At 38.7% G+C, this 27819-nt stretch overlaps 1 protein-coding gene across 1 annotated transcript in view; it reads right to left on the bottom strand.

The window, feature by feature from the left end:
- Nucleotides 1-27819, bottom strand: part of TCEA1 (transcription elongation factor A1) — a 53201-nt gene that overhangs the window by 3054 nt on the left and 22328 nt on the right. The window contains exons 3-9 of the mRNA XM_012442940.3: nt 26728-26833; nt 21398-21485; nt 15425-15570; nt 14075-14131; nt 12605-12759; nt 7519-7665; nt 834-905 (exon numbers count right to left, since the gene is read on the bottom strand). Of these exons, the coding sequence (XP_012298363.1) occupies nt 834-905; nt 7519-7665; nt 12605-12759; nt 14075-14131; nt 15425-15570; nt 21398-21485; nt 26728-26833 (771 nt within the window). The remainder of the gene's footprint in view (nt 1-833; nt 906-7518; nt 7666-12604; nt 12760-14074; nt 14132-15424; nt 15571-21397; nt 21486-26727; nt 26834-27819) is intronic.

Below are 27819 nucleotides of genomic sequence, written 5' to 3' on the forward strand. Positions count from 1 at the left end.
AAACTAATAAAAATAGCCAGCATTTTTAGAACACCAACAATTATCAGGCACACTAAATATATTATCTCTACTCTTCACAATCGGAAATGAAAGGTACTATTCACATTTAATATGTAAGAACAATATAGCTCAGTAATGGGAAGTGGCAAGGGACTTCAAAATCAGTCTGTATGATTCCAAAGACTAAATTCCTACCACGTAAGCCTCTGAACCTCACCACCCTTATCATTCACATCTACAATAATAATTAAAATGTTTTTAATACTGATGTGTACTTCTGCTCCCAAATTTAAATTTTATTCTTTTGGTTCACAAAATCACTCAAGAAGGAATCATTTAAATAATATAAACTTGCCTGTGTGGGACTAATAATTCAAGAGCACACAGGCAATATGAAGGCTTAGTGCAAAGCCTACCAAACCACATCAGTGCTCATGTCATTGGGTTTGATTTCAACAAGGGGAAAATTTTTTTTTCCAAAATCAAAATCTATTAAAACAAGTAATTAAACACATACAGATTTTCTGGAAGTAAAAGAGTCATAACAATGTAATGAATATAGGATATATAGGACAGTGATATAATAATTGAACAGTTAAGATTCACTCCCTCTTTCCTGCACCAAAACAAATAAAGGTAGTAAAGTCAAGTTAATACCCTTTATTTCTAGTAGGATACAAAATAGTATATTCCATTACAAGTAGGGACTACAAGAGTACTGGATAGTGTGAGCATATCTGTATATATTTAGATATCTAGATGGACCTATGAAAAGACCAGAAGAAATCATTCTATTATAAGCGAGTATAATATGAATCCAAGAGGGTCCATACCTTCCATCGATTTCCACATTCATTACAGACAACAAATGTTGTCATTGGTTCATCAGCACTACGGGTTTGCACCTGCAGCAAAATTAAATTAAATATACTTTTTCCAGTACTATTAAAAAAACCCCACCCAAATAAGAATGTTATACATAAAGATATACAATATTTAATAAATATGATGGTACCACAATAAAATGAATAAAAGTCTGAAACAAGTTCAAATAAGCTAAATAATGTCAACAGAGCACACATTTCCAAACTTCACTTTCCTAAGTCCTTCTTTGTCTTTCCTGTTTAATATATCCCAGATAAGTGGGAAAACCTTCTAAAGTCACACCTTATACTTTTTATAAATAGCTAATAAATATTTTTAAAATTCATCAATAAGTTATTTGGATCTCAAAAACAATTTCATCAGTAAGAGGCACAGAAATGAATAAATTTAAACATACACCAATATTCTCTTACAAAATAACAAGATGTAAAAAAACATAACTGCCACAACCTTTCTAAAAGTTAGGCAGCATTCTTTGTAACCTAGAAACTTGGTATCTAAACTATTTCTAAGATGGTAATTAAAAACACAAAAATACAAACAATGTTTGAAGAGTATAATTTTGTAACAGCACAACACTAAAAACAAATATCCAACAGGGAAATAACATAAAGTAAGAGTATATCCATCTGATTAAATATTACACAGCCAGAAAAATGCTTACAAAGGTTTTTTTGTTTGTCTGCTGTTGGTTTTAAACAATTAAGAGGGAGAGAACGCCAGATGTATTTGGTTCCTTCAAGCATTTGTTCAGCAAGATTAAAAGTTAAAAATGGCACCAAACAAAAAATAATCAGTGACTAGCAGTTTAGGCAGGCTGCAAAGGACCTGAGATTTTGGGAAATGCCAGAAAAGGATCAAAAAGCCAAAACTGGCCAGGCATGGTGGCTCACATCTGTAACCCCAGCATTTTAGGAGGCCATGGTGGGTGGATCACTTGAGGTTGGGGGTTCGAGACCATACTAGCCAACATGTTGAAACCCCCGTCTCTACTAAAAAAATAAGAAAAATTAGCCAGGCCTGGTGGAGGGCACCTGTAATCCCAGCTACTTGGGAGGCTGAGGCAGGAGAATCACTTGAACCCAGGAGGCAGAGGTTGCGGTGAGCCGAGATCACACCACTGCACATCAGCCTGGGCAACAGAGGGAGACTCCGTCTCAAAAAAAGAAAAAAGAAAAGACCAAAACAGAGCAGTTTCAAGCAAGAACAAAACAAAAAGTCAAATAACTAGATGTTACTTCTTTTTGAATTGAAAACATCTCCTAAAATATACAGAAATAGTAAGAGAGAGATCTACTGGGAACAAAGCTACCTTTGAAGAATATGAATAAAATCTTATTCTGAACATAGCAAAATTTTTATTTATAGATGTTCTTAATTGTGGATGACTGAATTTGTACTGTATATTCCTATAGATTAGTCATAACTAAATCAAATTGCCTGAATTGTAGGGTTTATAAAATGTTTATATTTTATTAAGTTCAATTCTAACTAGTGGAAATATACTCTATCTTTTATTTGTTTTGTATTGTTTTGTTTGATTTGTTTTTGGGATGAAGTTTCACTCCTGTTGCCCAGGATGGAGTGCAATGGTGCAATTTTGGCTCACTGCAACCTCCACTTCCTGGGTTCAAGTAATTCTCCTGCCTCAGCCTCCCAAGTAGCTAGGATTACAGGTATGTACCAACATGCCCAGCTAATTTTTTGTATTTTTAGTAGAGATGGGGGTTTCACCATGTTGGCCAGTCTGGTCTCAAACTCCTGACCTCCGGTGATCTGCCTGCCTCAGCCTCCCAGAGTGTGGGATTACAGGTGTGAGCCACCAAGCCTGGCCTACTCCCACTTTTTAACAAGGCTGTTTACAATTCTATGTAAAAATAGCAGCAGTATCTACTCTTAAGTTTGTTTAAAGGTTAGGGATAATTTGAAAAAAAAAAAAAAACATAATACATTAATTTCTCTGGAAACAGGAAGCAGATTTAAATAGCTATTAAAATAATTTATTTTTCCAGCCATAAAGGATGGAAGTAAAGAACTTTTGTTTATCATGTTACATATAGTTTGTTTATGAAATTAATTTGTAAATAAAAGAGCAAAATATTTTTATTATTTTTGTATAGCACTGATTTATGTTATGCAACTCAAATAGACTATTCTCTGGAAAAAGAAAAGAATGCTTACATTATGGTACCTAAGTTAAAAGAAGAGTGTAAAATAGTTTTTACAGTATTTAATTCTAACTATACATAGAAAAAAAATCACAAAATATAGCAGACAACAAAATACTGGTAACTGTTCTCTTTGGAAGGCAGCTTAATGAATGACTTAAATTTATTACTCATGTTTTTCTGTATTTTCCTAATTTCCTATAAGCAGTTACTACTGCAAGTCCACTGCTGGGTACATAACCAAAAGAAAGGAAGTAGAATCTCAAAGAGGTATCTGTACACACAAGTTCACAGCAGCTTTATTCACAATCGCCAAAAAGTAGAAGCAACCCAAGTGTCCATCAACAGATGAATGAATATATAAAAAGTGGTATGAATGTACAATGGAATATTATTCAGCCATAAAAAGGAGGGAAAGTCTGACATAATGCTACAACACAGATAAACCTTGCATACATTATGCTAAGTGAAATAGGCGCCAGTCACAGTAAGACAAACATTCTATGATTCTACTAATCTAAAGTACTCAGCATAGTCATGAGAGATAGAAAGCAGAATGGTGGTTGTTGGGCTGGGCAGAGGAGGAATGGGGAGTTATTGTTTAAGGGGTAAAGAGTTTCAGTTTTGCAAGAGGAAAAGTGCTCTGGAGACTGGATACAAAGCACTGTGAATGCTCTACTACTGAACAGTACACTTAAAAATTACTGGTTAAGATGGGAAATTTGAGGTTATATATATTCTACCGCAACTACTTTTTTTAACTTAAAAAGAGAACTCAGTAAGAAAAAAAGCTGGCCAGGCATGGTTTCTCATGCCTGTAATCCCAGCACTGTGGAAGGCCGAGGTGGGCGGATCACGAGGTCAAGAGATCAAAACCATCGTGACCAACATGGTGAAATTCCATCTCTACTAAAAATACAACATTAGCTAGGTATGGTGGCACACGGCTACAGTCCCAGCTACTCAGGAGGCTGAGGCAGAAGAATCCCTTAAACCCAGGAGGCAGAGGTTGCAGGGAGCCAAGATTGCGCCATTGCACTAGAGCCTAGTGACAGAGCGAGACTGTCTCAAAAAAAAAAAAAAAAAAGAGTAAAAAGCTAACATGGTTTTTAAAAAACTTTATAAATTTCTGAAGTTCTAAACTGAAGAGAATTGCCAGAACCAAAGGTCTCAAAACCAGAAAGGTTATTTCTCTGAATGAAGATGACAAAGCACTATTAAAGTTAAATGTTATTCTTAAGTTTAAGTTGTAGCAGGAACCTAAATACTAACAATGCTGAATTTTAAATATGGTACGTTGAAATGCAGTATGAGATGATAAAATCCCAGCTTATCACCACTTCCAAGATCAAAGCTTCATGACACCAGTAAACTATTAACATGACTTTCAACTCAAAGGCCCAAAGGAAGACAAAGCAGCACCATACTCAGAACAGCAGTATTCTGCTTAGTTAAGGCCTTGAGATAAAAATGGTTTGAAACCTCCTGCTATACTTTACATATACTTAATTCTGATATCTAGGGCCCCAAAAGTAAACATGAGGAATCTTTTGCTCTGTGGGAAAAATTTTAATCCCCTCTGGGGTACATAGTAACCAAGAGTTACACTTAATTCTTTTATATCTGTTATTTCTATAAGAACTTTGAGAATTTTCTTTTTTTTTTTTTTTTGAGATGGAGTCTCACTCTGTCACCCAGGCTGGAGTGCAGTAGCATGCGATCTTGGCTCACTGCCACCTCCGCCTCCTTGGTTCAAGCAATTCTCCTGTCTCAGCCTCCCAAGTAGCTGGGACTACAGGCACCTGCCACCATGTCCAGCTAATTTTTTGTGCTTTTATGGAGACGGGGTTTCGTCATGTTAGCCAGGATGGTCTCGATCTCCTGACCTCATGATCCACCCATCTCGGCCTCACAAAGTTCTGGGATTACAGGTGCTCACCACACCTGGCGGAACTTTGAGAGTTTTCTATCTGAAGAGAAGACTTTGCGATTCTAAGAAAATCATACTGGCTTCAACTTTAGGCTGGGTTATTTCTGCTAAAAGAAACAAACTTGATATTTATGACTTTTTGTCGTAGCTATTTGTAATTTGATTATATATCACTTCCACTTTGTACATTTTCAAGACACTTTAGCTTTTAAATAATTTTCTATTTATACTTCATATTTTCTAATATATGGCATTTTTAGGGTATAATTTTTATCGCTAAGATATTTCTACCTGGCTAAAAGAAAACAGAGTAATTTGGCAGGGCATGGTGGCTCATGCCTGTAATCCCAGCACTTTGGGAGGCCAAGGCAAGTGGAACACGAGGTCAAGAGTTCGAGACCAACCTGGCCAACATGGTGAAATCCCATCTGTACTAAAAATACAAAAATTAGCTGGGCGTGGTGGAGGGCACCTGTAATCCCAGCTACCTGGGTGGCTGAGGCAGGAGAATCATTTGAACACGGGAGGCGGAGGTTGCAGTGAGCCGAAATCGGGCCATTGCACTCCATCCTGGGCAACAGAGTAAGACTCTGTCTCAAAAAAAAAGCAATTCAAACTCAGAATTTTCCCAAACCACTTTTATCAATGTTGATGCATTTTAGTAACAATCAGTAGTAAAACTGCTACAAAATGAAACATGGAAATACCCAACTGTGACTAAATGAGATTTCAAAAACGTAAAAGACTTCAGATTGGTTAAATGAAGTGTATCTGGAAATGGAGATTACATGCCTATAAAAAGTAGAAAAGAGGCAGAAACTCATATAACATTCTACCATATGTGTTTAGAAAAAGGAAAACAAAAATATTTGCATGTATGCACGTAAAATACCTAGGAAGTTCCACAACAAACTGGTAACCTTGCTTTACTTCCAGGGAGGGAGAACGAGGTGGCCACAGGCAAAAGTGGGAAGGGAATTTTCCACATATAACCTTTTGTACCTTTTGAATTTTTAACCACAAACATAACTACCAACAAAATTTTAAAGTAAAGCCTCCTTTAGTTTAGTAATGCTATTTTTGCTTAATTTTCTATCATTGAGAAAATTCAATTTCCTAAATCTACCGTCTGAAGCATAGTAAGTTGTCCCTTAAAGAGATAATTTAGAGTTTACGGCAGATGATATAGCACAAAAACCTATTTGGCAAATGAAATTAAGACAGTCATAAAAACAATTTTCACACATGCACATGCAACCAAAATAACTAGAACATGCTTTTCAGCTGTTGAAGAATATCATACATGAATGTAAGTTATCAGTGTTACAAAAAGGAACAAATTTTCCAGAAGCCAGTTAAGCTGAAAGTACCCATAAGCCATGTGAGGGAGAGTGAAGAACTTTTCTTAAAGTATATAGTCTGGCAAAATAAAAAGGATTCTGGCCAATTTACCTAGTAACCAATACAACTATTTATGAACTGTTAAAAGAACATGGTCATTTTATTCATTCTTATATTTTATAAGTTGTATTTGATCTAGCTTTCATAGTAACTATTTCCATGAGAGTATAAATATATCAACTTATTTTTAGTTAACTAGAATCAGTATTAAGAAAGCATTCTGGCCAGGCACAGAGGCTCATGCCGTTACTCTCAGTACTTTGGGAGGCTGAGGTGAGAGGATCATTTAAGTCTGGAAATTGGGATCAGCCTGGACAACATAGCAAGACCCCATCTCCACCAAAAAAATTTTTTTTTTTTTTTTTAAAAGAAATCATTCTTACACTTAAGAAAGAAATCTTATCTCCTCTTGAACTAGTCCCCAGTTATCCACGGGCTTTCTTTCCATGGTTTCAGTTACCAGTGGTCCAAAAATATTAAGTGAAAAATTCCAGAAATAAACAACTCATCAGTTTTAAACTGCACGTTGTTCTGAGTAGCAAGAGGAGAGCCTGTACTATCCTACCCTGTCCCACTTGGGATATAGATCATCCCTTTGTCCAGTGTGCATCACTGTATATGCTACCTACCCATTAGTCATCCATATCATCAGGGCTTGATGAGGCAGGACCACCTGAAGCAGATGAGCCTCCTTCTGATGGATCATCAGAAGGTCAACAGCAGCCTAACACTTAGTCACAATGATGACATCATTCATTTTGCTTCATCTCATCACATGAACAGGGGTGAGTACAGTGCAAGATATTGTTATGAGAGACAGAAACTACATTCGCATTACTTACATAACAGTATCTTGTTGTAACTGTTCAATTTGATTAACAGTTATTGTTGTGAATCTCTTCCTATGCCTAATTTATAAATAAAACTTATTAGTATGTATGTATAGGAAAAAACATGGTATACATAGGGTTAGGTACTATCTGTAGTTTCAGGCATCCACTCAGGGTCTTAGAACATATCCCTCCATGGATAAGTGAGGGACTATCATGCTGGTAATTATCTTTGCTATTTATTTTAAAACAGGAATTGCAAGCATTCTTAATATAAAATAAGAATCTATAAACAATCACAAACCTGTGTGTAAGTGCAATTCTTCTTTTTACATTTGCCACATGTGAACAAGTCAGTCTGGGTCCCACCAGTCTTGGCCATCTGATGCTCTCTGATGGCTTCTTTGGTCAAGTTTTTCCGCATCTCTTTCAGCTCATCACTAGCCATTTCCTATTAGGGAGGGGGCAATACCACTCAGTTATAGACACCTTCTATATATATCCTGAATGCTTTTATGCTCAATTAGCCTAATAATAAAACACATATCAACCTTAGAAGTTTTAAAAGCATTAAATTAATATTTTTCTTCACAGGCCTTTTAAGAGTTTAATTTCTTTTAAAATTTTTTCTTTTTTCTTTTCTTTTTTTTTTTTTTTGAGATGGAGTCTCGCTCTGTCACCAGGCTGCAATGCAGTGGTGAGATCTTAGCTCACTGCAACCTCTGCCTCCCAGTTTCAAGTGATTCTCCTGCCTCAGCCTCCCAAGTAGCTGAGACTACAGGCGTGCGCCACCATGTTCGGCTAGTTTTTTTGTATTTTTAGTAGAGATGGGGTTTTGCCGTGTTAGAATGGTCTCATCTCCTGACCCCATGATCTGCCTGTCTCAGCCTCCCATGAGCCACCGTGCCCGGCCTTAAAATTTTTTCAGAGCCTTAAAAGTTTATATGTGAAAATTAGATTTAAGTATTATTTAAAGTCTAATGAAACCATCTTTGCAAAGATTATGACAGTGAGCGAAATCTAACATGGCTGACTCCATCTTGCTTCTAGTGTCACAGGCTGGCTATCTTCCCATTCCTGGACCCAGGCCAAGCTAACCATGGGAGGAATTTACTTTGATACAAGGATGATAACAGTCCTTCCCTAAAACTGATCCCTCCTCGTTCAGAGCCTGAGATCAACTTTGCAAGACTAACGCAAGGCCAGATTAGGATTATGGGAAGGGGCTGAACTCTGCTAAAATGCACGCATAGTTTCTATAATCCCTCACTGCTCAGGAGTCATGTGGCCAGAGGGCACAAGGTATGTGACTTCCCTAATTGCTCCTATAGGTAACATTATTATTGTAGAACCTCAGATTGGTTTTTTTGAGATGTTTTTCAGATTGAGCCCTCTAGAACTCAGGCCCCTCACCCAGAGGTACAGAAGGACCAGTTCCCACATCCCTGTGATTGCATCCCCAACCAATCAGCAGAACCCATTCCCTAGTCACCTAGGAATAGTCACCACCAAACTATCCTTGAAAAACTCTAATCTCCAAGTCTTCAAGATGACTGATTTGAGTAATAACTTCGTCTCCTGCATGGCTAGCCTTGAGTTAATAAAACTTTCTCAACTGCAAAGGGCAATCTTGGTGAATTGGTTTTGTCTGTGCAGTGACAGGAAGAAGCTGTCAGGTGATTACACTATGAACAATGTAAACCTACAGCAATGAGTACCTCTAGTATCCAGATTACAGCCTCTAATACCACTGCCTCCACCCCACCCCCAAAAGAAGTCAGGAATCTCTGGAGGAATGTCTGATTCCAGTTTTGAGGCAAGAAATACACAGAAGATGCCAGGGTCATCTTCTCATGCCAGTTTTTACTAGCTACAGTCATACTTTTCTTTATCTTACTCTGCGCTATTGTGCTTCATTTTACTGTGCTTTGCAGATACTGCATTTTTTTTTACAAATTGAAGGTGTGCAGCAACACTGTGTTGAGCAAGTCTATTGGCATTATTTTTCCAACAGCATGTGCTCATTTCATGTCTCTGTGTCACATTTTGGCAATTCTCACAATATTTCAAGCATTTTCACTATTATTATATCTGTTAGGTGATCTGTGATTTCTCATGTTACTATCATTGTTTTGGTGGCACCACTAACTGTGACCATACAGGACGGTAAACTTGACAAATGTGTGTGTTCTGACTGCTCCACTCTTTCCTGGTTTCTCTATTTCTCTCTGGGCCTCCTTACTCCCTGAGACATCACAATACTGAAATTAGGCCAATTAATAACTCTATAATGGCCTCTAAGTATTCAAGGACAAGGAAGAGTCAACATGTCTCTCACTTTAAATCAAAACCTAGAAATGACTAAGTTTAATAAGGAAGGCATGTGGAAAGCTGAGATAAGCCAGAAGGTAGGCCTCTTCTACCAGTTAAAGTGCTATTCCAGTGAACACATGAATAATGATCAAAATAGTCTTACTACTGATATGAAGACATTTTAGTGGCCTAGACAGAAGATCAAACCAGCCACAACATTCCCTTAAGCCAAAGCCTAATCCAGAACCAGGCATTAACTCTTCAATGCTGTGAGAGATGAGGAAGCTGCAGAAGAAGAGTTAGAGGATACAAGATGCAGGTTCGTGAGGTTTAAGGAAAGAACATAACACAGTATAAAATGCAAGGTGAAGTAGCAAGTGCTGATGGAGAAGTTGCAGCAAGTTATCCAGAAGATCTAGCTAAGATCATTGATGAAGGCAGCTATTCTAAATAACAGGTTGTCAATGTTGATGTAAATTGGAAGAGGGTGACATCTAGAACTTTCATTGCTATAGAGAAGTCAATGCCTGGCTTCAAAGCTTCAAAGGACTTTGAAGGACTCTCTTGTTAGGGGCTAAGGCATCTGGTGACTTCAAATTGAAGCCAATGCTCATTTACCATTTTGAAAATCTTAGGGCCCTTAAGAGTTATGCTACATCTACTCTGTCTGTGTTCTATAAATGAAACAACAAAGCCTGGATGACAGCACATCTATGTAAAGCATGATTTACTGAATATTCTAAGCCTACTGCTCAGAAAAAATATTTCTTTGAAAATATTCCTACTCATTGACAATGCACCTAATCATCAATATACCTAGTCATCCAATAGCTCTGATGGAGATATACAAGGACATTAATGTTATTTTCATGCCTGCTAAAAACAACATTCATTCTGCAGTTCATGGATCAAGGAGTAATTGACTTTTTTTTGAGACAGGGTTTCACTCTGCTGCCCACATTGGAGGCGCAATCTCAGCTCACTGAAACCTCCACCTCTCAAGTGATCCTCCCACCTCAGCCTCCTGAGTAGCTGGGATTACAGGAACATGCCCCCATGCCCAGCTAATATTTTCTGGAGAGATGGGAATTCACCATGTTGCCCAGGCTGGTCTCCAACTCCTGGGCTCAAGCAATCTGCCCATCTTGACCTCCCAAACTGCTCGGATTATAGGTATAAGCCACCATGCTAAGCTAACTTTCAAGTTTTATTATTTCAGAAATACATTTTGCAAGGCTGTAGAGCCCCAAGAAAAAGTAATTCCTCAGATAGATCTAGGTAAAGTAAACTGAAAACCTTTTGGAAAGGATTGCCATCCTAGATGCCATTAGGAACATTAGTGATTCATTGAGAAGAGGTCAAAATATCAACATTTAGAAGAGTTTGAAAGAAGTTGATTCCAATTATCATAGATGACTTTGAGGGGTTTGACTTCACTGGAGAAAGTAACCACAGAGGGGCACGGTGGCTCATGCCTGTAATCCCAGCACTTTGGAAGGCCGAGGCGGATGGATCACCTGAGGTCAGGATTTCGAGACCAACTTGGCCAACATGGTGAAACCCTGTCTCTACTAAAAATATAAAAATTAGCTGGGTGTAGTAGCAGGCGCCTGTAATCCTAGCTACTCAGGAGACTGAGGCAGGAGAATTGCTTGAACCTGGGTGGTGGAGGTTGCAGTGAGCCAAGATCACACCATTGCACTCCAGTCTGGGTGACAACACTGAAACTCCATCCCCCACTCACCCCTAACTCAAAAAAGAAAGTAACTGCAGATGTGATGAAAAAGTCATGAGAAGGAAAATTAGAAGTGGAGCCTGAAGATGTGACTGAGTTGCTTCAATCTTACAATAAAAGTTAAGCAGATGAGTTGCCTCTTGTGGATGAGCAAAAAGTGATTTCTTGAGATGGAACCTATTTCTGGTGAAGATTCTGTGAACATTGTTGAAAGGACAACAAAGGATTTAGAATATTACATCAACTTAGTTGAAAAAGCAGCAGTGGTATTTGATAGCACTGACTCCAATTCTGAAAGAACATCTACTATGGACAAATGCTATTAAACAGCATCATAAGCTACAAAGAAATATTTCATGAATATTTGCTCCGTCAATACAGCAAACTTCATTGTTGTCTTATTTTACAAAATTATCACAGCCACCTCTACCTTCAATAACCACCACCCTAATCAGTCAGCAGCTGTCAACATACAGGCAATTCCCTTTTCCAGCAAAAACAGCATGACTTGCTGAAGGCTCAGATGACCATTAGCAATTTTTAGCAAGGTGTACATTGTTTAGCAAGGTATAAGGTGTACACTGTTTTCTTAGATACAATGCTATTGCATTTAGCAGATTGTAGAATAAGCATAACTTTTATATATACTGAAAAGTCAAAAAATTTGTGTGACTCGCTTTATTGCAATATTCACTTTATTGCAGTAGTCCAATCCAAACTTGCAATATCTCTGAGGTATGTTTGTATACAGAAGAAAAACTCACCCTCTTGAATGTTTATTACAACAGTGAAATAAATTGTAGATACAACATAGCTATTATCTATGAACAACCATGTCTATAAACAGCAAGCTATGAATTTCATTTTTTTCCATAATTCCCTATAAGGAGAATCGCTTGAACCTGGGAGGCAGAGGTTGCAGTAAGCTGAGATAGCCATTGCACCCCAGCATGGGCAACAAGAGCAAAAACAAAAGAAATAATCAGTAAGATGTGACCAATTTTATAGTGTTTAACCATGAAAAAGGATTGGCACTCACAAAGTGGACTTGCAATTAGAGATTCAACTCTCTGGTTCTACAAGAATTCATAAAAAGTAAAACACTCTTATTTTTGGACAATAATTTAATGTAATCACCCTAAAAGCATGGAAACAGCTTTGTTTGCTCGAAGTATTGATGATAAAAAATACAATTACCTTAAGGATTTGTCTAGTATATATCAGAATAACTAACGGAAATTTATTACATATGCAATATTTATATAGTACTCTGATGATAATAGGCTTTACACTTCACAACATGGAATCACATTACAGAAACCTCAGATTCATGCATACTCACCTCTGCTGTCATTCTAGCAAATAAGTCAGGAGGAATATTCCCACAGAGGACATTTTTCCTTAAATTTGGATTCTTTGCATCTTTAAGATTTGATATCCTACTTCGTACTCTATTTTTGTATTTCATGTCTGTATTCCTTATTTCTTGATATATAGGTACAAAGCCATCAAGGAAAAAAGGTAAAATTATAAAAAATAAGATCACTTCCCACCCCCATTCTGCCAAAATAAGAATTCCTGAAATTTCTAAGCAGTTCACAATAACTGTTTCCAATTTAGACTATGTTAAAAACAAGGTACTATATCTAATTCCTTGAACTGAAATGGGCAAATAATAGCAATATTACTTTTCCACTATAAACTAGCTTTTTGGGGGGGTGGGGCAGGGAGGGGAAGAGAGTCTCGCTCTGTCACCTGGAGTTCAGTGGCGCAGTCTCAGCTCACTGCAACCTCCACCTCCTGGATTCAAGCAATTCTCCTGCTTCAGCCTGGGATTACAGGTGCGCCACCACGCCTGGCTAATTTTTGTATTTTTAGTAAAGACAGGTTTTCACCATGTTGGCCAGGCTGGTCTCCAACTCCTAACCTCATGTGATCCACCCATCTTGGCCTCCCAAAGTGCTGGGATTACAGACACGAGCCACTACGCCCGGACTAATCATGTTTTATTTCCTAAAGGTTTAGTGCCAGCACCATGCAAGTCAACAGCATTTCAAAAAGTAACTCAAGTACTCAACATGAGAAAGTGTATGTTTTAAAAAGAGCTTGAACTTATTGAAACTTTACTTGCTCAAATCTGAATTTTACTAAGGAACCTGAAAGTCTCTCTGGTCACACAGTTCCTGAAGGGTCTCTGAGAAGAGACCATTCAGCATGGCTGTGGGGATTCATCTCCTCCCCTAGCTCAGCAGGAGCTACCTCAGCAGACTCTTTTCATCTGCAGAAGAGGCCACTGCCAAAGCTGAACCCTGGAACAGCTCCCTTCCTAACAACCAGGAATTTCCTCAACCAGGACAGTCCCATGTTACACAGTTGCCTAGATGTTCTGGGCCCCTACCCACACACAGTACCCCTCTCTCCTGGAGCCCTTTCCCAGTGCTCAGTATGAACACGCTTCCTCTGGGATAATGAGCTCAGGTGACTGTGTGAACTGAGGTCGTGAGAAGTCTTCACATTTACGCGTGTGTGCGCTTTCCATGCCCTTCTGCACAACTTAAATTCAGACATTACATTCTCTATATACAAGGCAGAAAAAATTTAAATGCCATCAATACTGTACTTTACTTTTAAATAACAAAAAGAAAAAAACAAGACAAATAAAATTATATAGATGTTCCACTCCTTTCCAAGAAAACAAAACATTCAAGATAGAAACTGAAGAATAAGACTTTGAATTGTATACCAGCAGGAAAAATTGTAATTAAGCTAGCAAATTACTTAAAGCAATTATGAGTATATACAAAAAGGATATCTTCTTCAATTTGAGATCCTAATTCTTCCTCATCAGCTCCAATTGCAATGTAGTCATCTAAAAACAGGCATAAAGAATTGTCAAGTTATTATAACAGATTAAAAGAAAATTCTAATATCAGGTAATTAAATTGCATTTCTGTTTCTTCAACCCCATTTGCCTGACATAAAGAAGCCGGTCAGTTTAGTTTCATTAGAATCTGGTCTCTTCTAAACCATGTCCTGTGCTGTAAAAAAAAAAAAAGAAAAAGAAAAAAAAAGAATCTGGTCTCTTCACTGTCCACTAGACTTCCTTTTCTGGGCTTCACCTGATACCCACAGTGCTCCTGCACTGATGACTTCTGATCCCTCAGGCACGGGAACTAACTGATCTAGCAGGCAACTCCTCTTTCATAACTCCATAAATTCTGGCTGCTCCAGTAGAGAGTAGAGAAAGTTACAGAAAGAACTGTCTTGTCTCCTGCTACTCAGGCTTCAAGGCAAAGAAACCATCCATTTAATTTGCCAATCGCACGTACACACTCCTATACAAATATTCAAAAGGATAGAAGGAAATAAACTAGGAGAATATATATACATACATATTCTATATATATACACACAAATATATGTATATGTGTATGTACATACATACGTGTGTGTGTGTGTATGTGTGTGTGTATATATATGTGTGTGTGTGTGTGTGTGTGTGTGTGTATATATATGGGGGGAGAGAGAGACAGCGAGAGAGATAGTAAGGAAATCAAAGTAGAAAGGGCAGAGTAAGGAAAAAAACAGGTCAAACTAGCTATGGTCCAGAATAAGAAAAAAGAAAAAGGATGAATTTGTATAAGATGACAAATATTCCTGTATATAAAACTTTAAAGCCAAAATGTTACTTGTTAAGACTGGATCCTTTCAAATCAAATTAAGCTCCCACATATAAATCAAGCCCCCTCCCCCGGCTTTTTAAAGTAGAAAATGGAATTATGAATACAAAACTATATGTCATACTATTTATTTAATAATTCAGTATCGTTAATCTCAATATAAGATCAGGGTACATAGTTTGCAGATTAAATTGTGGGGAAACAAAAGATTTGTGAGAAAAAAGTATACATTACTATGAAATCAGGGAAAACATCCACGTATTAGAGGGAATCTATTTCTTGCAATTACACAGTAACAAGCAAATGCCCCAGTATTCCTCCTCCTCTCCCACTTAACAGACCACTATCAGCAACAACTTCTCCCTGAGCTAAGCAGCACTGGGTGGCTATGCACAGGTTGACACTCATCAAACAGCAATATGGCAGTGGTTGGTGGTGGTGACCAAAGGGCTGAGAAATAAAACAACATGCAGTGGACTCACCTCCTGTTCGAAGAGCTGCAGCAAGCATCTCCCTACACTTCAACCGCACAGAATCAGAAGTGCTGGGTGCCCGAGGAAAGGATGAAACGTAAGTATCTCGAGCATTTCTCTCATCCTTTCTGTTGCTTACATTGCCGCTGGAGGTACTGAAATACGCACACACAAATACCCCAAAAAGAAATCAAAAACAATCCTCTCAAAGTAACAATATTACTACCATGCAAAATTACTATCGTGGGGCCTAAAAAAATGACACAGTATCTCAGTGGCCTTTATGTGAGGGAAAAAACATTATCTGCATACAGATTAAAAAGAAGTTAAAAATTTTACAATTTAGTAAAAAGACTAGGCTCATGTCTTTTTAAAAACCCAACTAAACATGTTATCTTTGATTCTCCTTTTAAATATTAAGCAATTTTTTTTCTTTTCTGAGACGGAGTCTTGCTCTGTCACCCAGGCTGGAGTGCAATGGCATGGGTCTTGGCTCACTACAACCTCCACCTCCCAGGTTCAAGCGATTGTCTTGCCTCAGCCTCCTGAGTAGCTGGCATTACAGGCACTCTCCACCACACCTGGCTAATTTTTTTATTTTTAGTAGAGATGGGGTTTCACCATGTTGGTCAGGCTGGTGTCCAACTCCTGACCTCGTGATCTGCCTGCCATGACCTCCCAAAGTGCTGGGATTACAGGCATGAGTCACCACGCTTGGCCACTATTAAGCGATATTTTTAATAGAGAAAATACCCATTATAGTTCAGTACAATAAATGAAAAGCAATGATCTTGGTATGAGAAGAGGGATGAAGGGATGAGACCAGAGAATGACAGCTTTCAACTAAAACTAGAGACAGAGCGCAAGCTCAGAGAGAGGGAGGGAGGAAGAGGGGGAGAGAGAGGGAGGGAGGGAGAGAGGAAGGGAGGGAGGGATGAGAGAGAGAAAGAGAAAGAGAAAGAAAGAGAAAGAGAATGCTTGAAAAACCCTGTTTTGCTGGGCATGGTGGTTCACACCTGTAATCCCAGCACTTTGGGAGGCCGAGACGGGCAGATCACTTAAGACCAGCGGAGTTTGAATCCAGCCCGGGTAAAATGGTGAAACCCCATCTCTACTAAAAATACAAAAATTAGCTGAGCGTGGTGGCATGCACCTATAATCCCAGCTACTTGGAAGGCTGAGCCAGGAGAATCACTTGAACCCAGAAGGTGGAGGTTTCAGTGAGCCAAGATTGCACCACTATACTCCAACCTGGGTGACATAGCAAGACTCCCACTTAAAAAAAGAAAAAGGAAAAAGGAAAACCTTGTTCCACTTAGACAGTGAGGTCCCCAGTGAGACAAATATCATGTGTACAGATGAGTCGTGAGGCTACAAAATGGTGTGTTTCTCCACAGAAACATCACCTCGATATGAACATTTGAGCAGTTTTATAATTTTCCAGTCAACCTAATCCTTTCAATTGCTTCTGAATAGCTTCCTATGTTGGATTATCTCTAAAATGGGTTCTTTCCAACATAATCTTCCTGGTTTCAATTAATTTTTATTTCACTGAGGATAGCTGCCATAACCCTTTTCAAAGATTGATTAAATCATCCGCCATCCATAGATGTGACTTGCTGCAATACTGCAAGAACATATCCCCTTGCCTTCTCTCCAAAACATAACCACTGTTAGACTTCACAAACAGGTCACTGTGGGTAAGATTGTCATTAGTACCTTGTAAGTTTAGTCAGTTCCTTTTTGAAGCCTTCTCTAATTTCCCCCTGTATTCCCAAAATATTGATTCACACAGGTTTGTATATGATGACTTTTCATACATTTTGTCTCTATCAGACTGAGTTTCTCAAGAGCAAAAACTAGGACTTACTTTTCTTTGTATTTTCATTATGTGGCATAATGTCTGTCAGTGATAAATAAATGAGCAAACCAATGTTTAAAAACCCATTTCTTTTTTTTTTTTTTTTAAGACTCCAGCCTGAGCAACTGAGCAAGACTCTTCACAGTAGTGAACAGAGCAAGAATGCTGTGCAGTGGTGCCATCATAGCTCATACAGCTTTGAGCTCCTGGGCTCAAGCAATCCTCCTGCCTCAGCCTCCTGAATAACTAGGACTACACGCCACCATGCCCAGATAATTTTAAATATATTTTTTGGCTAGGCAAGCTGGCTCATGCCTATAATCCCAGGAGTTCAAGAGCAGCCTGGACAACATAGTGAGACACAGGGTCTACAAAAAAAGTTTTAAAAATTAGCCAAGCATGGTGGTATGCACCTGTGGTCCTAGCTACTTGGGAGGCTGAAGTGGGAGGCTCACTTGAGTCTGAGAGGTTGAGATTGCAGTCAGAGAACCTTGACTACGCCACTGCACTCCAGCCTGGGTTTAAAAGAGCAAGACTCTGTCTCAAAAAAAAAAAAAAAAAAAAAATACTTTTTGGGTCTCTCTATGTTGTCCAGGCTGGTTTTGAACTCCTGACCTCAAGTGATAATCCCGCCTTGGCCTCCTAAAGTGCATAAGCCACTATGCCAGGCCCCAAAACCCACTTTTTTTTTGAGACAGAATGTCACTCTGTCACCCAGACTGAAGTGCAGGGCAACAATCATGGCTCACTGCAGCCTTGACCTCCCAAGCTCAGGTGATTCTCCTGCCTCAGCCTCTCAGCTGGGACCACAGGCATGTGCCATCACACCTAATTTATATTATTATTATTTGTAGAGACAGGTTCTCCCTATGTTGCCTGGGCTGGTCTCAAACTCCTGGGCTCAAGTGATCCCCCCACCTTGGCCTCCAAAAAGTGCTGAGATTATAGGTGTGATCCACCACACCCAGCCAAACACCCACTTCTTAAACACTTTGATTAAATGCTTTTACTTCTCTGTGTCTGCAGCCAAATGCTACACAGGAACCAAGGGAAACTGCCCAAATGAACTGAGGGAAACTTTTCCTCACTAGTTTCACTATTGCTTGTCCCACTTCCTACATTCTGATCCCTCCTTTAAGCATTTAAACACATTACTTTCTCCTTAAACTGTTGCACCCAAAATATAAAATCCTGCTTAGCTGCAAGCAACTTTGATTTAACCTTGTATCTTTTTTTTTTTTTTTTTTTTTTTTTTTTTTGAGACGGAGTTTCGCTCTTGATACCCAGGCTGGAGCGCAATGGCGCGATCTCGGCTCACCGCAATCTCCGCCTCCTGTGTTCAGGCAATTCTCCTGCCTCAGCCTCCTGAGTAGCTGGGATTACAGGCACGCGCCACCGTGCCCAGCTAATTTTTTGTATTAGTAGAGACGGGGTTTCACCATGGTGACCAGGATGGTCTCGATCTCTTGACCTCGTGATCCACCCGCCTCGGCCTCCCAAAGTGCTGGGATTACAGGCTTGAGCCACCGCGCCCGGCCCTAACCTTGTATCTTTCTTTACATGACTCCTCAGATCCATTTCTCCAATCCTCTTTTCTGTGTGTATGTGCATGTATGTGTGGTGTGGCATGGTGTGGTGTGTGTAGATAGATACTAACTAGTTACTTTAACAGACTTCATACATAGTAATTTGCTTTTGCAGACAGGCTCTAGACCTAAATGTCAAGCATATAGAACTGATAAAAGACAACGAGAGGCTGGGCGCAGTGGTTCACGCTGGTAATCCCAGCACTTTTAGAGGCCAAGGTGGGCAGATCACTTGAGGTCAAGAGTTTGAGACCAGCCTGGGCTACATGACGAAACCCCATCTCTACTAAAAGTACAAAAATTAGCTGGGTGTGATGATGCACACCTCTAATCCCAGCTACTCGGGAGGCTGAGACAGGAGAATCACTTGAACCTGGGAGGCAGAGGTTGCAGAGCCAAGATTGCACCACTGCACTCTAGCCTGGGTGACAGAGCGAGACTCCATCTCGAAAAAATAAAAACAAAGACAGCGAGAGACTGAGGAACTATTCCAGACTTAAGGAAACTAAACAGATATGACAGGTTAGGAACAAAACGCATAAATTTTATTAACAATTGTTGTTTAAGCCCATTTACCTCTTTTAATATAGTTAATACAGTTAACATATGTTTAATATATATATATATATAATATATTTAATACAAATACAAACAATAACAGTGTATGAGATAGTGACATTAACATGAGGAGTATATAATCAACTTTGGGAAAATACTGAGAAACAAAGTTAAAATCGGTAGTAGCCTTAATGCCCTAAATACCTCAACATGAACTGGGCTCAGTGGCTTACACCTATAATCCCAGCACTTTAGGAGGCTGAGGCAGGTGGATCACCTGCGGTTAGGAGTTCAAGACCGGTCTGGCCAACATGGTGAAACCCTGTCTCTACAAAAATGCAAAAATTAGTCAAATATGGTGGCGTGCGCCTGTAATCCCAGCTACTCAGGAGGCTGAGGCAGGAGAATCATTTGAACTTGGAAGGTGGAGGTTGCAGTGAGCCAAGATCACACCATTGCCCTCCAGCCTGGGCGACACAGTAAGACTCCGTCTCAAAAATGAAAAATAAACAAAAAAAAAAGTAGGCCAGACACAGTGGCTCACGCGTATAATTCAAACACTCTGGGACACTGAGAAGGCCAGATCCCCTGAGGTCAGGAGTTCAAGATCAGCCTGGTCAACATGGCAAAACCCCACCTCCACTAGAAACACAAAAATTAGTCAGGCATGGTGGGCACCTGTAATCCCAGCTACTTGGGAGGCTGACGGAGGAGAATTGCTTGAACCCAGGAGGTGGAGGTTATAGTAAGCCAAGATTGTGCCACTGTACTATAGACTGGGCCAGCCTGTAGACACCTCTACATCTCTAAGTGGTTTACACAGCAGCCAAAAGTTCAGGGACAGAACAGAGTTTGGAAGCTGCTGCTCTAAAGCATGGGTTCTATAACTTGAGTGCATTGAATCACCTGAAAAGCTTATTTAAAAACAGATTTCTGGGCCCCTCCACACCTGAATTCCTGATTCAGTAGTTACAGGACAAGGCCTGAGAATCTGTATTTCTAACAAGCTGTCAGGGTCCCTCCTCTACCAGGGACCACACTTTTGAGAACCATTGCTTTAAATCAATGTTGACCGTTAACCTACCAGATTCCCACGAACAGAGGAACAATTTGTATTTAACAACTGTGTGTACCCTATTATGGCAACATGTTCAATACTGCATAGGTCATAATATGTAATAGGAAAAAACAAATGCAAAGGCTTCACAGGAGGTGAGGGACAATTTGAACTCCTCATTTAAGTTCTTATGACAAACTACTTTTTTTTTCTTCAAAACCGGGTCTCACTCCATTGCTCAGGCTGTAATGCAGTGGTGTGATCTTGGCTCATTGCAACCTCTGCCTCCCAGGTTCGAGCAGTTCTCCTATCTCAGCCTCCCAAGTAGCTGAGACTACAGACCACCATGCCTGGCCTTTTTTTTTTTTTTTTTTTTTTTTTGTAGAGAAAGGGTTTCACCAGGCTGGTCTCAAACTCCTAACCTCAAGTGATCCGCCCACCTCAGCTTCCCAAAATGCTAGGATTACAGGCGTAAGCCACTGCCTGGCCACAAATCGTTAAATTCGAAAGGAATTAGAAAAGCATGTAAAGGAGAATGAGAGATCAAAAGCCAAAATAAATCTAAAAACGAAATGTGGTAAATGGAGGAAGTAACCATTTGAATCCCTAATCCCTACCTCCATTATCAATTCTCAGTGCCTAACCCAGTAATCCCATTCAATTAAACTTGTTGAGTACAATATAAATAATTTATTTATTCAGTGTCTTCTACCTCTCAAATTTTCAAGAAATCTGAAAAAACAAACAAACAAACAAACAAACAAAAAAACTTAGACTACTTGGCTACATACATTTACTACTTCCATTTGATGAGAAAACAAAAAAAAAAGGAGTGTAAATAGGGGAACATAAGATTATGGGGGAATTGATGGAGGAAGTAAAACTATGACTTGCAATATAAATAAATGTCTATGAAGTACCTTTCTTCTCTTGCTTCGGGGCTGTTCTGTGATGTAATTGCAGGTTCTTTTTTCTTTTCGTCAAGGTCTTTCTCAGTTGATGGCCCATCTGAAAATTATGAAATCTCTTAAGTTGCTAGCATTTGTAAAATAAAAACAACTGAAATACTGTATACAGGCTATTTGCACAACAACGTGAACAAAAATCCTAATTTTCCCACAAGCAGATGAAGTTTGTGTAAGCTATTAGCATATGTACTATTTTTCACAACGCAAGTTCAGTCAACACTCCCAAATAAATTTCCTCATTTGGTGGGAACTACAAATTCATATGCCATGGGAACCTCAAGGGAGGAAAGTATATGGAACGAAGAGATAGGAAGAATATGAAAATATCTGCACTGTTACTTTAAAAATAAAAGCACAGGCCAGTACACTGGCTCACACCTGTACTGGCCTGTGCTTTGGGAGACTGAGGCAGGTGGATCACTTGAGCTCATGAGTTTGAGACCAGCCTAGGCAACATGACAAAATGCTGTCTCTACAAAAAATACAAAAATTAGCCAGGCGTGGTGGTGCACACCTGTAGTCCCAGTTATTCAGGGGGCTGAGGGTGGGAGGATGGCTTTTGCCTGGGAAGGGGAAGTTGCAGTGAGCCAAGATTGTGCCACTGCACGCCAGCCTGGGCGATGGAGCCAGACCCTGTCTCAAAATAAAGTAAAATAAAATAAAAATAAAAGCATAAAGCATATACAGCAATATTGTTTTAATAATTTTTCATAAAGTTAGAAAATTTAAGGTGGTATCCAAAATATAAACAAACATTTCTGGGATAGCAAACAAAAAACACTTTCACAGAAAATACCTCAGGATAGTAAGACCTACCCAGCACCTTCTCTATCTTAAATGATCTCTAAAGTAGTATAGAGTGCACAAGCTTTAAGACTTAAAGAAGTAAGCAATTAGATATTATGCAATAATATACATAAAATAGGTTGAGTCAATGAAATAGTTTTCCATTTGAATCTCTGGCAGCGAGGCGCAAGCATCTTTATTTTTTAAAGTTCCTTAAACAACTTGAATATATAGTTATCTGGATGAGAATCACTGATAAGAGAATGGTTCAAATCACAACTGTAGAACTCATATTGTAAAGCTGAATTTTGTCAAACCTAAAATACAATTCAAGCCCTCTGATAAAACGTGTACATACACTTTTGTTTTCACGTAATTTTACTGTCCTTGTTATTCTCAATAATTTACCTTGAAGGCCTCAAATCCCGAAGATGCTATAGCACTGTAACACTGAAAACAAAGATGAATAATGACACATGGCAAGGACTACAAACGGTCCATAAGCGATAGGGTGGAAAGCATTTAAAAGGGAAAACTGATAGAACAACAAAATATGATCAGCAAGGATCCAATGCTGCCAAAGGGACAGTAGAACTGATCTTACACACTGCTCTGGCACAATAAATTAGTGCAATCCTTTTGGAAAGCAGAGCTGTAAGAGGCATGAACAGCCTTAAAAGCATCCCTACTAACTGATATGGTGTTGTGGGCAACACAGTCCAGGCAGCAGGGAAAGAAGTGCTCCAGCTCTGGACTCCAACTGTCTGCAGTCAAGTCCCAGCTTGGCTATTCACCACCGATTCAACTGTGTGCAAGGTATTTAACCACTCAGTGCCTCAGATTCCTCATCATAAAATGGAGATTATAACAGCATCTACTGGATTGAATTGTTTTGAGGATTAAATGCATTAATACAGGTCAGTGCTTGGCATATCTTAAGTATTCAAAAATGTGCTACTTAGTAGCAGTAGTGTAAATGTAGAAATCTACCTAACAATGTGAAGAAAAAGCTTTAGGCAGAAAGATGTCCATCAAGACATTAGTTACAACCGCCATAAAGTTAAAAACAATAATAAATCTAACAACAGGCAAGTGACCAACTAAAATATGGTATAGTCAACTGAATAAATTATTCTGAAACCAATAAAAATGATAGTTATGATGGAAAAACAAAATATTTTCATTAAAAAAGTAATGTAAATAAGTACACATACAGCATAAGTAAAATTATAGTAGGGACAAAATTTATGCAAACTAAATGTAATAGTAATGTATTATAATCCATTGTACAGAAAAGGAATCTGCGAGTCTACACAAATAGATAAATAGCTAAGGGGTAAAAAGAAGGTTCTTCTTATAACAGAATGATGATTTTATAAATATTGAAGCAGAGAAGTCAGAAAAATCACAATTTTGCAATGACCACTCTACCACTATAAAGATTAGTTTGAGAAAAAAATCAATGGATCCTAAATTGGGAGAGGAGGGGGAAGGTCTGATAAGGTATAAGACAGTTTCAGGATCTTTTTATTTTAATTTAAAAAAACATTTTTTTTTTGAGACTGAGTCTCCCTCTGTTGCCAGGCTGGAGTGCAGTGGCACAATCTTGGCTCACTGCAACCTCTGCCTCTCAGGTTCAAGCAATTCTCTGGCCTCAGCCTCCCAAGTAGCTGGGATTACAGGTGCACGCCACCACGCCCAGCTAATTTTTGTACTTTTAGTAGAGATGGGGTTTCACCATGTTGGCCAGGATGGTCTTGATCTCTTGACCTCGTGATCCGCCTGCCTTGGCCTCCCAAAGTGCTGGGATTACATACGTGAGCCACTGCGCCCGGCCAGTTTCAGGATCTTAAAAGTGTCTCCCACAGAATGGCTATTAGCTACAAGAGGAAAAATAATACACTATACAGTGTAGCTTTGACTGGATTCTTAAAATTATCAATGACTCTGGATATGATACCTTGAGAAGGATGTAACACGCTTACATAGTATTCCAACTGCAGATGTACAACCTGATCTAATCATGAGGGAAAAAAAGCAGGTACATCTCAATTACAGAATATGCTACTAAAAACAAAGAAGGGGTCAAATGTGATGGCTCACGCCTGTAATCCTAACACTTTGGGAGGCCGAGGAAGGTGGATTGCTTGAGCCAGAGTTCGAGACCAGCCTGGGAAACATAATGAGACACCGTCTCAAATAACTAAATAAATAAATAAATAAGTAACGAAGGAGGGCAGTGGTGGAGGTCTGCAGTTCCAGCGACTCAGGAGTCTGAAGTGGAGGAATGCTTGAACCCAGGAGTTGGAGGATTAACCCAGGCAACATAGCAAGACCCCAATCTCTACACAAAACAAAAAAAGTGGTGGGGAAGGTGGTGGATAGGGGAATAAACTTGCTTCAAGGATCCAACTTAAAAATGTGGAGAAGTTCTGCTTTGAATATATTTCCTATTTTACTTTTAAACCAAAATCCAATTCTACTTTGCATTCGTTACATCTGGTCATTTTCTGCATACTGCATAACTTATCCAAGTTCTATTTTTTTAAGCCCATTAACAATTAGATAAAAATCCGATTTGCAGGCTGGGCATGGTGGCTCATGTCTGTAATCCCAGCACTTTGGGAGGCCAAGGTGGAGGGATAACCTGACATCAGGAGTTCAAGACCAGCATGGCCAACACGGTGAAACCCTGTCTCTACTAAAAATACAAAAATTAGCTGGGTGTGGTGGCAGGCGCCTGTAATCCCAGCTACTCAAGAGGCTGAGGCAAGATAATCACTTGAACCTGGGAGGCAGAGTTTGCAGTGAGCAGAGACTGTACTACTGCACTCCAGCCTGGACAACAAGAGCAAGACTTCATCTCAAAAAAAAAAAAAAAATTTGATTTGCATGAAAGTGAATATTTAAAAATACGCATTAGTGGTGATTACATGAATGTATACATAGGATAAAACTGCTCAGAAGGATACATACCCCACCCACACACACACAACCCACACATACACTAGCACCTGTAAAAACTGATGAAATCTGAGTAGGGTCTGTAGATTGTATTAATGTCAATTTCCTGGTTGAGATTCTGTATATGAGAGTTATGTAACATTACCATAGGAGGAAGCTAGATAAAGGGTACATGAGACCTTTCTGTACTTTTTTTTTTTTTTTTTTGGTAATTTTCTGTGAGCCACTTATTATGTCAAAATAAAAAGTTAAACTCCACATACTCAGGAAGTACACATACTTTCGTCTATAGGAAATGAACTTGTTTCTTTTAGCCCTACTTGAGGCAGGGACCAGGAATGAGGGGGAAGGGGCAGGATATATACACAAATACACATAAAATTTTAAAGCATGGCCCACGACAACAATTTTTTTTTATTGGGTTTGTGCAATTCACGTGAAGGACAGAATTGCCTCTAATTTTCTTTCCTTCCAAATTTGACTTTTAGGAAATATATCAATAAAAAACTGACAGCCCCAAAATAAGATTTAGGGGGAAGGAATTCATATTTGTTGGGCTAGGACCCTATGGACAAGGACAGAGTACATTTCCTAGAGAGCGGATAACTGATAGTGAAAGATCACAGACCAAAAACAAAGTAAAAGTAAAATCACGAACCCAAGTAAACAGGTTGGTCTTCAAATGCGAAAGGAACATTTCTGCCTTGGGGGAAAAACAAAGGGGAAGGGGTGCCTGTATTCTTCAAAATGTCAATTTCAGAAAAGATAAAGAAAGGCTTAAGAACGATTTCAAATTAGAAAACTAGCTATGTGATCCTGAACTGGATATTTTTCTGGTGATAAAAATATATATATATATAAAATCATTACTGGGACAATTGACAAACCTGAACGTAAACTATGAAGTACTATAACGTAAACTATGAAGTACTATACCAATGTTAAATTTCCTAAATTTTTAATACTATGATTCCATAAAAAAAAAAAAATAAGCTTGTAGTAAGGAAATACACACAAGTATTTAAAGGGTAAAAGAGCATGATATAGCCAACCTACTTTCAAATGGTTCAGGAAAACAAATGGTTCAGAAAACGGTGAAAAACAACCTACTTTCAAGCTGTTCAGAAAAACAAATACAGCAAATATTAAAAAGTGATGATCTGGACAAAGGATACAGCATTCTTTTTACTATCCTTGCAAGTTTTCTGCAAGTCAAAAATTTCAAAAACCATTTCAAAAGGTATGCACAACCTTTCCCTTAAGAGAAAATTCATCTTACCCAAAGAGTTTATCCAGTTGTGTCAGAGGTTAAGAAAACTAAATCTGATTAGTCTAAAAGGCAAAAAAAAAAAAAACAAAAACCCTTAAAGGTCATATTAACCCCCCTCACCTTTATTACGAGGCGCTGATTTCAGTATATCTAGCTTCATGAAGAAAAAAACGTAACCATTACCTACCCGTAAAATGTTAACCACTAACCATCTGAATAAATCACATCATCATAAATATATGTAAGGAAAGATCAACGATACCTAATAACTTTTTCCAGGATTTGATGAGAGACTTTGCCAAAGATGTAACTTCTTCATCTGTACTCTGCTTGCGAATAGCATTCACTGACATTCCAATTCTTGTGGACTGCAAGGCAATAACAAAATAATTATTTATACTAACTTTATTTTAAACAAATTAGTATTTCACCCACATTTTCTTTCCCAGATTCCTGTTTCCATTTTAGAATTTTAAAACTTCAATTATTTGGATTCTTATAATAGCAAACTATATTCTTAAGATACACATATCTTCAGATGAAACACTAGACTCATAAATGTTCTTATCACCAAAAATCTAGAAGCATAAAATTTGCTACTGTAATAAGTCTGATTAACTAGAAAATTGAAGTCAGTCTTTCCACAAAGGAGAAGTGAAGATAAATGAGGATAAAATATAAAATGTTGTATATAAGTCAGGCTGAAGCAATCATGACTAATATATGTATTTCTTTGTTTCTATACATTCTACATGGATTACTTCATAGAGCACCAGCTGCAAATTATGAGGATATCCAAACAAAAACTACCACCTATGGAGTTTTAAAAGGCTTTATTTTTTTATTTTTATTTTTTGCTGGGAATCAGAATATAATCACAGACATTAAAATGGACTTCACTAAATAGAGGCAGAATTTAACCTGCGATGATTCTACATGCCTAGAATTATGCTTAGAGCATCCACATTCATCAATCTTTCTAACGACCCTTCAAAGTTGAGATTATCCCTATTCTTGAAGATGAGTAGATTAGAAGTACCAATAAATAATGTACCTAGCATCATACCACTACTAACTGGCAAAGCTGGGATGGAGTCTCACTCTGTAGCTCAGGCTGGAATGCAGTAGTAGCACAATCTTGGCTCACTGCAACCTCTGCTCCCGGGTTCAAGTGATTCTCCTGCCTCAGCCTCCCAAGTAGTTGGGATTAGAGGCACAGGCCACCTTGCCTGTCTAATTTTTGTATTTTTAGTGGAGACAGGGTTGCACCATGTTGGCCAGGCTGATCTCGAACTCTAGACCTCAGATGATCCACCCACCTCGGCCTCCCAAAGTGCTGGGATTACAGGTGAGA

This window comes from Aotus nancymaae, unplaced genomic scaffold (genome assembly GCF_030222135.1).
Source record: "Aotus nancymaae isolate 86718 unplaced genomic scaffold, 86718_ANA_hifiasm-v0.15.2.pri h1tg000036l, whole genome shotgun sequence".
Classification (NCBI taxonomy): Eukaryota; Metazoa; Chordata; class Mammalia; order Primates; family Aotidae; genus Aotus; species Aotus nancymaae.